The 18,014-nt window shown below is 33.8% G+C and overlaps 1 protein-coding gene across 1 annotated transcript; it reads left to right on the top strand.

The window, feature by feature from the left end:
* The first annotated feature begins 13,936 nt into the window (after positions 1-13,936).
* LOC109155152 (protein FAR1-RELATED SEQUENCE 5-like) lies at positions 13,937-16,975 on the top strand. Its single transcript, XM_019302885.1, has 3 exons — positions 13,937-13,976; positions 14,537-15,350; positions 15,559-16,975. The coding sequence occupies exons 1-3, from the start codon at positions 13,937-13,939 to the stop codon at positions 16,973-16,975; spliced, it is 2,271 nt and encodes a 756-aa protein (XP_019158430.1).
* The last annotated feature ends 1,039 nt before the right edge of the window (positions 16,976-18,014 follow it).

The raw sequence follows: 18,014 nt of genomic DNA, 5'->3' as shown, positions 1-18,014 counted from the left end.
ATATATATATATATATATATATATATATATATATATATATATATATATATAGGCGAGTTCAGGTGCGGCGGTGCGCCATCACCAATAGTTCAACAAATATACACCATCAACGTTATGAAAATACACCACAAAAAACAGAGAAAAATTAGGTACGCATCACCAAACACACACCATTAGGTGTGAGTAAAAACACCATACACTGTTCGGAAATACACCATTGGGGGTGGTGAGGTATATGGTGTAATTTTTGGGCCTGTTGTGTATTTTTTGATGTTTTATTGCATTTCATTGTGGTGTGTTTTCCTTATACTGTTGGTGTATTCTGAAATTCCGCAGCACCGCCGCATGGGAAGACCCCGCCGCATTTGAACTTTCTTCAACAAATATGCACCATCAACGTAGGAAAATACACCACACAAAACAAAGTAAACAGAGTCCTGCATCACCAAACACACACCATTAGGTGTGAGTAAAAATACCATACACTTTCGGAAATACACCATTGGGGGTGGTGAGTTATATGGTGTATTTTTTTGAGTTTGTTGTGTATTTTGTGATGTTTTATTGCATTTCATTGTGGTGTATTTTTCTTACACTGTTAGTGTATATTGTTAACACTGTTGGTGTATTCTGGAATTCCGCCGCATCGCCGCACGGGAAGACCCCGCCGCATTTGAACTTTATTCTATATATATATATATATATATATATATATATATATATATATATATATATATAGGCGAGTTCAGGTGCAGCGGTGCGGCATCACCAATAGTTCAACAAATATACACCATCAACGTTATGAAAATACACCACAAAAAACAGAGGAAAATTAGGTACGCATCACCAAACACACACCATCAGGTGTGAGTAAAAACACCATACACTGTTCGGAAATACACCATTGGGGGTGGTGAGGTATATGGTGTAATTTTTGGGCCTGTTGTGTATTTTTTGATGTTTTATTGCATTTCATTGTGGTGTGTTTTCCTTACACTGTTGGTGTATTCTGAAATTCCGCAGCACCGCCGCACGGGAAAACCCCGCCGCATTTTAACTTTCTTCTATATATATATATATATATATATATATATATATATATATATATATATATATATATATATATATATATATATATATATATCTACTATACTAATAAGAACCCAAGATAGTTAGGCCTATAATGGGTAGAAAAAATATCTACTATACTAATAAGAACCCAAGAGAGTTAGGCCTATAATGGGTAGAAAAAATGGCGGTTACAGATTTTAATTAAATGAATGGCTCAGATTGATTAAAAGATTGATCAGATTTAAATTTTACACTAAAATTTCTTAAAATACCCACACATCGTTACTAATTCCGTTAAAATTTTAAGAATTGTCGTTAGTTCACCGTTAACTTACTCATTGATTTCAATAGAAAAGAAGTCTTAGGTTTGAACCTCATCCCAATCAAAGTTGGTATAATTAGTACTCTATTTTACTCTTATTAAATTATATAAATAATAATTTAGTAGTTACAACAAAAAACAATACATTATCAAAAAATATTCATTATCAATAAATTAAATAAGAGAAATAATTTTATTAGTTATATTGTCTTTATTTTTCTTCAATATAAAAATTCTTTATATTCAAATTTATTAATTGATTATATTCGCTACATTGTCCTTACAATGTCTTTATTCAGTGAAAAAAAATTATTAATTATCAATAAATTAATTAAAAGAAATATTTTCATTAGTTATATTGTCTTTATTTTTCTCAAATGTAAAATTTTTTACATTCAAATTCATCAATTGATTATATTCACTACATTATCTATTATCTTTTTTGTGCACTATTTTTCTAATTAAATATCAACGTTATAATACAAAATAATGCTATATATTTTTTTTTTTGAAAGTAATGCTATATATTTATTTACCAAGTATTTTATTAATACCATGAAAGAATTAAAAAAAATATAATTAATAAAGCCAACCATATTAACTACTTGAGAGATTTTGTGACAAAGAGAGTATTCAAATCACACAACAAATTGAAGTGAGAACTACCTCGCAATGTCCTTGTTTGACAATCAGCGGTTAGCGTTAGCGGATTATACTAGCGGATTTGACCAGCGAATTTATTCAATTATTAACATTGGGTAGAAAAAATGACCGCCAAATTATTAAATCAAATGAATGGTTCATATTGTTCAGGTTTTAATTTTTTTTCATTTATGATTTTCTAATTTATCCTTAATTATATGATTATCCATTTAACTTTTCCGTTAATTCACCGTTAGTCTAATTCTAATATTAAAGTCTAATATAGAATTATAACTACACCATTAATCTAATTCTAATATTAAAGTCTTAGTAGAACTTAACCACAAATCCTAATGTCGGAATCTCCTCAAACAATATTAGTATATATTTAATATTTTATGCGCTAATTTTTATTTGTTCTCCCTTATGTCCCGTATTTGGTTTCAACTATACCTATACAATTATTTTATTGACAATTATAATCAATCTTGACTATATTATCTTGCATTTGTAAACTTAGAATTACCTATTTAACTCGCACGAGCTTAGCTCAATGGTTTAATGGGTAGTATTTGGGAGAAGAGACCAAGGTTTGAACCTCGGCGGCGGCAGTGCGGGAATTAAGTCCAAAGTGGGCAGATTCCTTGTGCGTATCAGCATTTGGCACTGTCTGCTGAACCATTAAGTCACCGTGATTTACAACTTCCCACAATGCTCTGTCGGGTTGGAGTGTGGGGGGCCCTTGGGGTTGGGACTCAACCTTTGGGAGAAGAATTACCTATTTAAATACGCAAATTCAACCTTCAATTATCTATGCATGAACAATTTCAATATAATTCTGCCTTAATATACTTTAAAGTACTTATTTAACAAAAAAGCATTGGGCATTATCCCAATCGCGCAATGCGCGTAAAAAACTAGTATACTAATAAGAGCCCAAGAGAGTTAGGCCTATAATGGGTAGAAAAAATGGCGGTCAAATTTTTTAATCAAATAAATGGCTCAGATTGATCATATTTTAATTTTTCCTTACGATTTCCTAATTTATCCTTAATGAATATGATTTTCCGTTAACTTTTCCGTTAAATATTATCTTTTCCGTTAATTTCTGTTAGTTCACCGTTAACTTATTGATTTCATTAAAAAAGGTCTTAGGTTCGAACATCATCCCAATCAAAGTTGGCATTATTAGTACTATATTTTACTCTTATTAAATTAAATAATAATTTAGTAGCTACAACAAAAAATAATACATATGCATTTATTTAATAAAGTCAATCATATTAACTACTTGAGGGATTTGTTGACAAAGAGAGTATTCAAATCACAAAACAAATTTAAGTGAGAACTGCCTCGCAATGTCCTTGTTAGGCAATCAGCAGTTAGCTCTTCAATATTAGTATATATTTAATATTTTATGCCCTAATTTTTATTTGCTCTCCATTATGTCCCGTATTTGGTTTCAACCATACCTATACAATTATTTTATTGACAATTATAATCAATCTTGACTATATTATCTTGCATTTGTAAACTTAAAATTGCCTATTTAAATACGCAAATTTAACATTCAATTATCTATGCATGAACAATTCCAATATAATCTTACCTTGATATACTTTAAAATACTTATTAAAAAAAAACATTGGGCATTATCCCAATCGCGCGCATTATATATGGTCAGGTTCCTGTGAGAACATGTATTCTTGTGCGGTCAGTGCGGCATACACCATTAGGTATGCATAAATGCACCACACAGTGTTCAAAGATACACCATTATGTGGTGTATTTTGTTTTGTGTGGTGCATTTTTTGGCATTTCATTCTGGTGTATTCTCGAAGACTGTATGGTGCATTTATGCATACCTAATGGTGTATGTCGCACTGACCGCACGGGAAGACCTGTTCTCACAGGAACTAATATATATATATATATATATATATATATATATATATATATATATATATATATATATATATATATATGTATATATGTATATATATGTATGTATACATACATATATATATATATATATATATATATATATATATATATATATATATGTATATATATATATATATATATACATACATACATACATATATATATATATATATATATATATATATATATATATATATAGGGGCGCACTCAGGTGCGAATAAGTGCCCAGGAAGGAAATGCGAACGAATCAGCGCGTGACACGTGTCCAGATCTAATAACTTAAAAAAAATGCGGTGGCATTTTCGTAAATAATTGAACATCGAAGTGCAAGTAAAATCTCTTATAAGTGCACCTATTTTCACCTATAAGTGCATGTAATTTTGCCTTGTTAGCATTCACTTTCCGCAACCATTCATGCACCTGGGTGTGCTTATAACTATAGGTGCAACTATTTATAACTATAGGTGCAACGACTTATAACTATATGTGCACCTACTTTCACCTATAAGTGCATGTAATTTTGTCTTGTTAACATTCATTGATCTGAGTTCAGCGGGTAGTAATACTCCAAAAAACCACTCGCAAACATTCATACACCTAGATGCAACTACTTATACCTATGTGTGCAACTACTTAGAACTATAGGTGCAACTACTTAGAACTATGAGTGCAACTAAGTATTGATGCTCAGTGTAAATTTTTACTTGCACCTATAATACATTTTACATGCACTTGTAATACATTTTACTTGCACTTCGATGTTCAATTATTTACGAAAATGCCACCGCGTTTTTTTTAAAAATCAGTGTTTCTCATCCATTAGATCTGGACACGTGGACGAACAGAATCCATTCCTATTTCGCGCCTGGGCGAGCCGTTCGCACCCGAGTGCAACTCTATGTATATATATATATATACATACATATGTATGTATATATATATATATACATACATATGTGTATATATATATATATATATATATATATATATATATATATATATATATATATATATATATATATATATATAGGCGAGTTCAGGTGCGGCGGTGTCTTACGGTGCGGCATTACCAATAGTTCAACAAATATACACCATCAACGTTAGGAAAATACACCACAAAAAACAGAGGAAAATTAAGTACGCATCACCAAACACACACCATTAGGTGTGAGTAAAAACACCATACACTGTTCGGAAATACACCATTGGGGGTGGTGAGTTATATGGTGTATTTTTTTGAGTTTCTTGTGTATTTTTTGATGTTTTATTACATTTCATTGTAGTGTGTTTTCCTTACACTGTTGGTGCATATTGTTAACACTGTTGGTGTATTCTGGAATTTCGCCGCACCGCCGCACTGGAAGACCCCGCCGCATATGAACTTTCTTTTATTTATGTATATATATATATATATATATATATATATATATATATATATATATATATATATATATATATATATATATATATATATATATATATACATAAATAAAAGAAAGTTCAAATGCGGCGGGGTCTTCTTGTGCGGCGGTGCAGCGGAGTTTCAGAATACACCAACAGTGTTAAAGAAAGGCACCAACAGTGTAAGGAAAACACACCACAATGAAATGCAAAAATACATCTAAGAAATAAACAACACACCAAAAAAAATACACCATATAACTCACCATCGCTAATTGTGTTTTTCGAACATTGTGTGGTGCTTTTACTCACACCGAATAGTGTGTTATTTGTTATGCATACTTAATTTGTGTGTGTTTTTGTGGTGCATTTTCTAACGTTGATGGTTTATATTTACTTTACTATTGGTGGCGCTGCACCACCGCACGAGATGACCCCGCCGCATCTGAACTATATATATATATAGGATCTGATGGACAATATCCTTTGAAGATAACAACAGATCAGAAATGAAAAAGAAGGATATCCTGGCATATCTGTTGTACTATGTTATCTATGCACCAAAACATCGATAAATTCATGAAAACCGAGATGGGACACAATTGGATAACCACATCGAACTAGGGACTTAGAGCATCTCCAACATAAACTTCACACTAAAACACCAAAACACTGAAAATCTCTCCTAAATGTCACATCAAAGAGAATATTCTCTACACCAAATTTTATTCATTTCCAATCCATTAACACCAAAATATCAAAATTTCCACCAAATGTCACATCAAATGTTATTCAACACTAAAATAATATGATTTCCCTAGTATTAATTTTTTATTAATTCAAATTTAATTAGTTTAATACAACATATAATTTGTGATGTAAATAATAAATTTTTAGTAAAAACATTTTTATGTTGTTGTTATGTTTTATTTATTTTAATTTTTAATTAAATTATATTCAATATTAGTCTTGTTTTAATCGTCTTGATGAGATCTTTCAAATGATATAATTTATTTATAATAATATAATATTTATATTTAAGTATTTAACAAAATATATAAATACATAAAAACAAAATAAAGGATACAAAAGGAATTAACAAAGTAAAGCAGGGGCAAAACGAGAATTAAATAAATTTTTAGAAAATGGCATGGATGAATAGTGCTGCGCCATATATGGCGCAGCACTGTTCATCAACGCCAAATTATTTGGCGATATGCCGCGATGGAGCCGCACATTGGAGCTTCAAAATTGCTGCGATGGTGATTTGGCGTTAGAAATTGGCGTTTTGCCTACACGTTAGAGATGCTCTTAGGTCCTATCTGTAGTGGCATTTGCTATTATTATATGTTTTTTAAAAAATTAAGGAATAATCTATATCTATAATATACTATTAATATTTTTGAAACCTATATTATACTATTAATAAAAATAAAATTTTCCATTTTAACTTCTCGTCCAAGACAGTCATATAGTATTAATGTTTACGTGATATTGTAAAACAGTGTAATATAATTGCTAATAGAATATATTGTTTCGTAATTTCTTATTCTTTTTTTTTTTTTTGAAGATCGTAATTTCTTATTCTATTTGTACTAAAATTCTACATTAAAATTCCTATTTGTAAAACAATACAACAATATTAAAATTCATATTCGTTCAAAAATATTATTCTGTCACTGCTCCAATTCGTATAAGATAAAACTAGTTTAATATTAAATAGATTACACAGTATAATATTAAAACAACTAATATATTAAAAGAGTTAATTCCTAAAGTAGTTTTCCGACTGTGACATTTTTTCAAATTGATTTCTTGATTTTTAATTGCACCTAAAGTGGTCCTCCGACTATTGAATTTTAAGTCAAAATGGTATTCCGTTAGTTTTAGTGTTAAGTGGGTGTTAAAATAAAGGGCAAAATGGACAATTTATATTAAATGGTCCTTCGTTAGCCAAAATCATCTCCTTCCTCCACGCCTCTTTGCCTGTTTTCTGCCATACAGTATACTTCAATTCTTTGACCTTACATGGAGAGTACTAAACAGAAGTTACTTTAATTATAAATAACTAAATTAATTAATTGTGATGTGGTGCATGAGCATTAACAACATGGATTATATGACAAGACAGGCGGCGGCAACTCCAAGCAAATTCATGGCGGCGCAAACATTTCTTGAGTTCCAGCAAGTTCGTTGTTGGGATCATGGGTGTGACGAGATGGGATCGTTGTTGTTATTGCAGAGCGAGATGAGGTAAAATGGCGGTGGTGGTGGTTCCAGCAGGTTGAATGACTTCTTGAGTTCCGGCAGCTCAGAGTGTGACAATATTGGTCGAAGGTCTGCCAATTAAAAAAAAAAAAAAAGAAGCTAGCTTCTCAAAGGTATAAACAACATACAATATAAATTCTCTCTTTTGCCCTTCATTTTAACACTCACTTAACACCAAAGTTTACGGAGAATCATTTTGACTTAAAATTCAATAGTTGGAGGACCATTTTGGGTGCAATTAAAAGTCAAGGAACCAATTTAAGAAAAAGCTATAATCGGAGGACCATTTTGGGAATTAACTCTATATTAAAATTAATGAATTTAATTAAGAAATTAATTGCACAGATAATTATTATGTTAATTGAGATAATAATTACACGAATATTAGTATAATTACAATTAAACATGGATCGTTGATTTTTTTTTAATTACAATTAATTTTTTCATTCATGTGGGGGATTGTTGGAATTTTTAGATAAAAATGGCATTTAGAGTGATTATTTTGTATTACAAATATATGTGGGTCCACTTCCGATTTGGGTCGGGTCAAAGTGGATTCGGGTTTTTCGTAGTGAGACGAAGAATTTGATATAATGTACGCTCAAAATGGGTAATAGATGAATGAGAAATTGATTCTCAAAGTAAACCTATTTGAGAGAAGTCAAAAACTTAAGTTTAAATGCTAATTAGAAATCAGCATTTTAATAACTTTCGTTGCACTTCACGAAAATTGTAGAGCTTAAGTGTAATTAAGCTTTGGTTGCTTAATTAGTGAATTGATTTTTAGCACCTTTCGTGCTATGCTTTCATGCTAGACGAAAGTGCATGCAAATTGAAAGCTTAATTATAAGCTTTAGTTTCATACTGAAAGTTGGAGTTGTGAGCTCTTTCGTGCTGCACCGTCTCGGTGCGTGTGGACCACTCGGGTGTGGATTCCAGTCCCAATTCGTTAACCTTTCGGGTTCGTACGGACTTCTCGGTCACTCAAATATTTTGAAACGGGTCGTTGTGATCGGTATGAATTAATCGCGTATTAAGTTCGTGACCATTGGAATTATTACGATAATAATTACGACCGTTTCCAACGTTATTATCCAATTATTAAATCTTGGATTTATGTTGGTTAATGGCCATGAATATGCTATTTATTCCCTATCTTCCTACAAATACCTTGGGTGGTTGGCAGAATTTTAAGACTTCGTTCTTGAAAATCTCAAAATCTTTAGTTTTCTCTAACTCTCATCCTTTGATTTCAAAAGAGGAAAATTGCTGCCAACATCTTCTGTAAAACATCGGAGTGCTCAACTTGTGTTCTAGTTCGACGGGCTTTGGGTTGGAGTGCTCGAACGCCAAAGTCGTAGTCCGTTTTATCCTGGGAGACTGACGCCACAAAGATCCTAGCACCCTCGGGAGGTGGCAAATCGATTTTAAGGAGAGTGTGTGTACACACAACTCGGGCTTCCTCTGCTTCTTCTTGTTTCTTCGCGTTGGGTTAAAACCTCAGGTTAGAAACCCGTTCTTGCTTTTATTTTGTTCTTGGTTTCGGACCAAGTGGTGGGATTAATCTCGGAAAGATTAAATCCTTATACTAGTTTCATACTAGTTGTAGTGAGATTATTTTGATAAAATAAATCCCTAGTTGGTTAATATATATACGCTGTATATATATGTAATTTTGGTTTTGTACCAAAATTGGTTGGAATTAATTTTCTATAAATTAAATTCCATTTTTCGGGACAAATATATATTTTATATATATTCCTAACACTATTGGTGTCATTTGTTAACACTGTTGGTGTATTTTGATCTGACAAGCGACCGATATAAATGACCACTACAATTACCATAACACCCCCCACTTATCAGGACGCGCTTAAATCTTTAAATCTTCAGAAATTAACCGCTGCCGTTAGATTAAGTAAAATGGACGATGCTGATATAGCCGCATCGCCGCACCTAAAGCCACTGCCGCATTTGAGCGCTAATATATATATATATATATATATATATATATATATATATATATATATATATATATATATATATATATATATACAGAGAGAGAGAGAGAGAGAGAGAGAGAGAGAGAGAGAGAGAGAGAGAGAGAGAGAGAGAGAGAGAGTTAGGATCATATGAGAACATGTGTTTAGGTGAGAACGTGAGAACACATTATGTGCATCCTTCTAATATTTTTTAATGGTCTAGATTAGATTAAGTGTGTGCGAACGCGCATTAAATGTGTGCAAACACACTAACTCGCGTTTGCACACATTTAATGCGCGTTTGCACACACTTAATCTAATCTAGACCATTAAAAAATATTAGATGGATGCACATAATGTGTTCTCACGTTCTTACCTAAGTACATGGAACCCAACCCTATATATATATATATATATATATATATATATATATATATATATATAGACAAAGGATCATATGAGGTCATGTTTTTAAATGTGGTCTGTGGTCGAAGTCTGACATTTAATTTTGGTTGGATCTATAGCTCTTGTTTTCTGATTTATTTTTGGATTTATTTTTTTCCTTTTTCACGCCATCTTGATCTAGGGGCTCATTAGTCTTTGTATTTTTTTTTCCTTTCTTTGTTTTTTTTTTTTTTTTTTTTTTTTTTTTTTTTTTTTTTCGACTGATTTGCCATAGTTTTAAGATATTAAATTTGGTAATTAAATATATTATTTATTCATCTTTATATACTGCCTCTTTTTCATATTCTTTGTTTATATTTTGGCGAAGAGTACAGACTCTTTTATTTATTCGTGCTTCATTTTCTGTGCTATGGATTCCCCAGGTTTGTGTTTTCGTTTGTTCTAATATATAAGTATTGTGCAGTTTTTTTTTTTTTTTTTTTTTTTTTTTTTTTTTTTTTTTTGTGCATTTGTATTTCGTTGGCTTCATTCGTCTTGTAGCGTTATGTATTGTTTTTAAATATATTCATTGTCTTCATTTTGTTTGTTTATTGGGATTGTGGGTTTCATATATATAAACTGTGTCTGTTATTTTATTTTTTTGTGGGTGTGTTTGGTGTGTTTTGTTTTGTTTTGTTTTTTTTGTTTTGTTTTGTTTTGTTTTTTTTTTCCTTTCTTATTCTCATTTAGATATATAGCTAATCTACGATTTTAGATATATAGCTAATTTCCATCTCTTTCTTTTGTTGCTTCATCATGTCTTGCATGTGTTGTTTGAGTTTTTTTTTTTTTTTTTTTTTTTTTTTTTTCAATTGTATCTTATTCTCATTTTACTCTTTTGCAATACCTATTACCTATTTTTTTGTAGTGAATAATTTTTTTTTTGTGTAATTCTTATTCATTTACAATTATTGTGCATTTCTGAACTGTCATTTCTTTTTTATTATACACGTGGTCGATTTTTTTTTCCAAACGTTTTTATAAAATGCAAATTAGTAGTAGTTGTGATCGTTGGGATATTTGGGCATGATGGCTTCATCCAACTATTTTAAAAATTTTTTCTGTTATTTCTGCATGTGTTATGGACGTTTTTCCATGTGGGACAAAGTGTTGGATGCCAGCGTGTGAAGAGGACGTTATGCCTTTTATGGGCCAATGTTTTGAACCTGGGTTTTAGTTTTTTTTTTTTTTGAATGTAACCTGGGTTTTAGTTAATTTATAAGGTTTGGTCGTTTGGTTAATTTGATATTAGTATACATATACATTTTCATTCAACCTTAGTGTATTGTGATTCAAGTGTGCTGTGTATTCCATTTACTGTGTTTGCGAAAATATATTAGTGTGTTCTTTTCCCACATGCATATTAGCTTTGTCGATGGAAGAGCAAGCTGTGGACATCTAAATAAACTAATACTACATTTTATTGCAAAATGCATTTTCATGTTTTTAAAAAAAGAATTACAGCAACTGTATAATTTGTAAGAAAAGAGTGATAGAAGAAGTGTAATTCCATTCCAATAGTTGTCCATATTTCGAGTTTGTACAGCTCACTAAAACCAGAGTGCACACTCAGGCAAAGTAAAATACTGCCCAGACAGTATTCTCCACAAACCTATAATATACACGTTAGAAAAACATGCATAATTGCACAGCAACAATATTCGTTGATGCATACATTGATGCACACATTCACTAACATATAAAACGCTCACTAATGCACATTTTTGCAAAATATATGTGCACAGAAACAAAAAAACTTTAGGCACACATGTCATTGTAATAATCTGCCAACAATTCACCACCGAATAATACCCAAAACCATGTTCACTTTCAAACCTATTAAATTCGTGAAAACGCGTAAAATAAGCATAAAAAATTGTTCATGCACTGAATCTAGTTTGAACTTCTGACTAATAATATAGATCCCTACGTGTCCACAGTTTCATATCCAACAAAAAAAAAAAAATCAACTCCAAAACCATACGTGTTCACAGCTTCAACATGCCTCACAAACCACAAACGTTAAATCACACCCATTTTTCTCGCGTGTCTTGAAACAGGGGTGTGCTCATGATGTTTAATATTCCGCCCTACCTCCATCTTGGTTATCCTGTGTATTTGGTCCTCCTTGCACTTGGATCAACGAAATATTCATCGCTGTTATGGCCGACCGTATCTTCTACTGGTTTCTTCTTCGATATATGGTTCATTGCGGCAAATTAAAGGTTCATAACAACGGAAAATTAATTAATTAGAACCTCTATGAATTAATTAATTTATGGTTCATCTACATGAATTGTTATCTTAAGAAAGATTGTTAAAAATTAATTAGAACTTCCATCTTTATATTATGAATTATTTTCTTTCTTCGGTTGGTGAACTAATCACTATGCCGTTAGTTTTTTTTTTTTTGTTTTTTTTTTTGTTTTATTTTGTTTTGTTTTTTTTTTTTTTTTGTGCATCGGTGATGTCTGTGTTTGTGCAGTGTATTTATCATTTCAGAAATGCACGTAATATTTACTCTACAGTGCACACAAAAACATATACAACCAACCAAACTAATGTGTGTTGTTACCACGCGTAAATGCATAAAAAAAACTAACCATACTGCATAGTCTTTCTTCATTAAATGAATAAAAGTCAAACCCAAATCCAACAACCAACCCAACCATTGCGTATTGTTAAAAATTACACTTGCACAAATATGCATAACCGTATTGCACACTGGTTCTACCCCATCTGTCTAGCCTCATTGTCACCTCAATCCTTCGCACTTCCCTTTCTCCTCCATTTTCTGAAGTTGAAGACCTACGAACCTGCACAAACCATTCCATCGAACCACCACCGCAAACCATTCTCGGGAACCCGTCATTTTTTCCTGTGTATTTTTACACATTTGAACACCCATCCTCTGATTTATATACACCATTGAATAAATTCACCATGGCCAGAGAGTATCGATAAACACATCTACAAAAAAGAACGATAATATCGATACCTATTTTCTTCGAGGCCTCCAGTGATGCTCTCTGTTTGCTCCGGCAGGGGATGCGTCGGTCATTGCTTCAGAAATTAATCAGACAGAAAAACCTTGATTCGATGGTAGAGCCTCTTCTTCTCGCGAGTTAGACACTCCCAAAGCTGAAGTCCTAGGGTTTTTACTCCAACTGCACAGACGAAGGAGATAGAAGATTGAGCAAACGGATTTCTCGCATGTTCCATCTATAACATCTGCACAATGAAATTGTTTTTACTTTTTTACCCCTCTTGCCTTAATTATTTTGCACGTTAAATATTAAACCATGTTTAAAACCCATTCTATTGTGCAATCTCAACCGTTCATCATCATATTTGGAAGGTTATCAATTGTCCACACTCCTCATGGGGATATTGTTCCTACTTGAGCCTTACCCTATATATATATATATATATATATATATATATATATATATATATATATATATATATATATATATATATATATATATATATATATATATATATATAGGGTGCCATTCACATGCAAACCCTCTTAACATACAAACCTGTGGATTAATATGAGCCATAAGATTAAAATAGATTAATGACTTAGATTGAAGGAAAAACAATTAATCCATCACAACAATTAACGATTAAAAGGGTAGTTATGACAATTACAATCTATCCTAATTAGACTAAAAATACGAAACTGATATATATCATAAAATAATGAAGAGTAGTTACAGTAGGATTACAATTAACAAAGAGGAACCAGATCAGACAGCGGCAGTTCATTACCAAACGGCAAAAACTCCCCATAAACACCACGGTAGTTCATCCCTCGCCGGCAACAGATTTTCCAGCAAAGAACACGGTAGAAAACATGGATGCAAACTTCGGCACTATGCCGCCACCACCACCAGGTAACCCCCGAAACTGATAACTATAGTTTACCTACACTGTATTAAGAATCTGAAATTGTATGTGTATCACTTTTCAAGGCTACCATGCACGCATTTGTAAAACTCCATAAGCCTGCAAAACCCATAGATAATACAACCTGGGGGGGGGGGGGGGGAACAATGACCCATGCTAGAAGGAATATGCGCACATAATCAGTAACTACCGTGCACAAATCAGAACCCCCCACTAGGCTGTTAAAACACCCAGACCCTGAACTAGAGACTGATGGTAGAAACACGTGGAATCAGAAATCTAGTTTGCCCCCAAGCACACAACCCCATACTAGCATGCACACATCTAAAACAGGCCCAGCGAATGGGCACAACACACAGGCAGTGACACATTCATAGGACGCATGCAAATCAGAAACTGGTCAAAGAGTTAGGGTTTAGGTGCACAATAAACGACCAGATTAATGCAACTGTAATGCTAGTGCACAAAATTAAAATTGAATGTTAATGGTACCGCACATCATTTCAATTGGACACCACTTCTAATCTGTATGTATTGTGCTCCACAGGTGAGGAACAATCTGAACCCAATGTAAAACAATGTCACATGGAAATAGGCGATGACGGTGACAAATATTGGACACCTGCAACCCAAAAACAGACGACACCATATGAAGGACAACGATTCGAAACAATAGAGGCCGGGATTGATTTCTACGAAACATATGCAATGGAGGCAGGATTTGATGTTAGGCATGGCACAAAGCGTAGAAATCGCTTTGGGGAAGTGTATATTAAATACATGTTGTGTTCACGGGAGGGATACAAGGCCAAAAGGAAGGAACCCAACAACACCACAAAAGAACGAAACAAACGGCGAAGAGTGTCCAACAGAATAGGTTGTATGGCGCGTATGGTAATCACAAAGTGTGACACTGGCGGATACAACGTCCATGCAGTCCAGCTGCGACATAAACACTGCCTATGCTCGGAGGACAGCAGACCTTTTTTAAAGATAAATAGGCAACTTGACATCGGCCACAAAACATTTTTGGCAAACTGTGCGAAGGCAAACATAGGCCCGACAAAAGCTTTCAGACTGTTCAAAGAGATGGTGGGAAGTTTTACTGATATCGGAGCAACCTGCATTGACTTCTGCAATTTTAGGCGAGACCTATTAGCCTATATTGCTGAGGCAGACGCACAAATGGTGATAGAAGACTTGTTCAAAAGAAAAGAGGCAAACCCGGACTTCTATTTCGATTTCGACATAGACGAAGAAGCTCAATTATCTAGGATATTCTGGGCAGACGCAGAATCTCGGCGGAATTTTGCATGCTTCGGCGATGTCATGTCATTCGACGCAACTTACAGCACAAACAGGTACACATCAAATTAGTTTATAGTTGGTGACCACTGTGTGTGCATGCCTTACAATACACATGTGCGCATAATATAATGATGAAAAATAAAAAATAATACCCTGTGTGCATGATACACAATACCAGTGTGCGCAGCAGTAACAAATATGGAAACCTTATAACCCAAAAAATAGCGTGCAATAATGACTCTAACAATGCTTACATCGCAGGTACAAGTTAGTCTTCGTCCCTTTCACGGGGGTGGATAACCACAAAAGGTGCATAACATTCGGGGCAGGACTGATTGCGAAAGAAGATGTAGAGTCGTATGAGTGGCTACTAAAAAGGTTCAAAACAGCAATGGAATACACCCCAAGATGTACTATAACTGACCAGGATCCAGCACTAAAAATAGCAGTACCACAAACTATGCCAACAACACGGCACAGATTCTGTATGTGGCACATTATGACAAAAGTTGGTGAAAAGGTAGGACTTACCTTGTGGCATAACGACAACTTCAAGAAGGAACTGAATAGTATCGTATGGGATGACACGCTGCCCGTAGATGAATTCGAGAGAAAATGGAAGACACTAATGAAAGACTTCAATCTTGAAGAACATAGGTGGTTTGCCCAACTGTATGAGGCGCGTGCATCATGGATACCTGCGTACTTCACAGACATACCCATGGGAGGATTGTTGAGGACAACATCAAGGTCAGAATCAGAAAACAGCTATTTCGGAAAATTTACAAACCACCACTGCAGCTTGGTAGAATTCATGGCGCAATACAATAGCGCAATTGGAGAACAACGACATAAACAAAAAAAACTCATTGCAGAGAATGAAGGCTCGTACCCTGAAACTAAAAGCCCTTTGAGCATTGAGAAACACGCTGCTAACGTGTACACCATAAACATATTCTATGAATTCCAAGAAGAGATATGGACAGCCAGTTTCAAGTGCCACATCACCGACAAAAACCACACAGGCGATATATGGAAGTACACAGTTGAGGAAACAGGGAAGAAAACGTTTGAAGTAACACACACCCCAAAAGCGGAGAAAATAGAGTGTCCATGCAAGAAATTCAACCGTGTTGGTATACTATGCAGGCATGCGTTGGTGGTTATGAAGGCAACAGGATATGAAACAATCCCACAAAAGTATATTGTTCCACGCTGGACACGAGATGCACGCACACAACCATTGTACGATGTCCCGTGGGCAACAAGAACAAATATTCCCACAACGAAGGAATCAGAAAAAGTTGCCAATCAACTTTGGAGTGAATTCTACACCTGCATGGGATTGGCAAATGGTTGGCCTAACAAAATGGATCAAATGTTGGCAACATTGCAACAACTAAAAGAAGATCTACAAAGGGAGAGGCCACAAACACAAGAGAGTGACAACAATGAATCTGTGCTTGAAAGGCTAGTCGGATCAACCAAACCAGGAGACATACAAATAAAACCACCCAAGGTAGCAAAAAACAAAGGAAGTGGGAAGAGAATCAAAAGCTGCAAAGAGAAAGCCACAACAAAGAAACAAAAGAAAAAAGAAAGGACATGCAATATATGCGACCTACCAGGCCACAACAGTCGCACCTGCCCAGATAGACTTGCATCAAACGAAATTTAGTATAAGTTTATTTCAAAAAACAATGAACAATGCCATTTACTTTTCAATTAGGAACTATTTGATAATTTATATGAAACAAATTTTATTTTAATAACAATAACTGATACGAAAAAAAAAATAGCACACACCATGCAAACACCCTACCATACATACGCGCACAGAGATGCAACAACCGGCCAAATTATTCCTAGGTTGTGGTTTTGAAAAAATCACCAGCATTACACCCTACGCACACAGAAAACCACATACGCGCACACTTCAAGGAGGATTAAACACCTAGTTGCTACAGTAGCGCACACAACAAAATACAATGGTGCACATGTGCTAGATACCACCGCAAACTAAAACCTAACTATAATATAGCCAATTATTATCCAAATTGTTATCTCTAACCTTACTGTATTCTTCAATTTTGTGCATCTTCTACATTCTTATTTAGAATATGATGACAACGATTAATAATCATGTATATTTATAACCAAGCTGACAACGACGCACACCACAACACACAACGCCGCACACATGCTCGAAACTAACCCTAGCGCACGAAAAATATGTTCATCCGCACAAAAGCAGCACGATATAAACTACCAGAACATCTGAAAATTTTAAGTCAATTACTAGTGCAGTTTACATACAAGTTTAATTGTATTCTACAATTTATTGGATCTTCTATATTCTTATTTAGAAAATGATGACACCGGTTAACAGTCATGTATATTTTCAAACAAATGTTTGGTCTTTAAAAAGCAACTGTTCGATACCGCACACAACAGATAGTCAATAGCGCACACATGCTGGGGGGTAAGAACCAAAAACTGAAGCTTAAATTAAAGGCTGTAGCTTAAATTAAAGGCATGGTTTGTGTCGTACAGGTATCATCATAAACTAATATGGGTAGAAACTGATGCACAAACGATTAAACGTACAAGGGTCTCCAAAAGTAACGCCAGCACATTCAGCAATATATATGTGCATGCCATAGCAGAAATACAAAAAGAACTAGATAGCGAAAATGACTACATGGACGGAAGAGGAA

This window comes from Ipomoea nil, unplaced genomic scaffold (genome assembly GCF_001879475.1).
Source record: "Ipomoea nil cultivar Tokyo-kokei standard unplaced genomic scaffold, Asagao_1.1 scaffold2694, whole genome shotgun sequence".
Classification (NCBI taxonomy): Eukaryota; Viridiplantae; Streptophyta; class Magnoliopsida; order Solanales; family Convolvulaceae; genus Ipomoea; species Ipomoea nil.
This window is presented reverse-complemented; position numbering and strand designations above follow the sequence as displayed.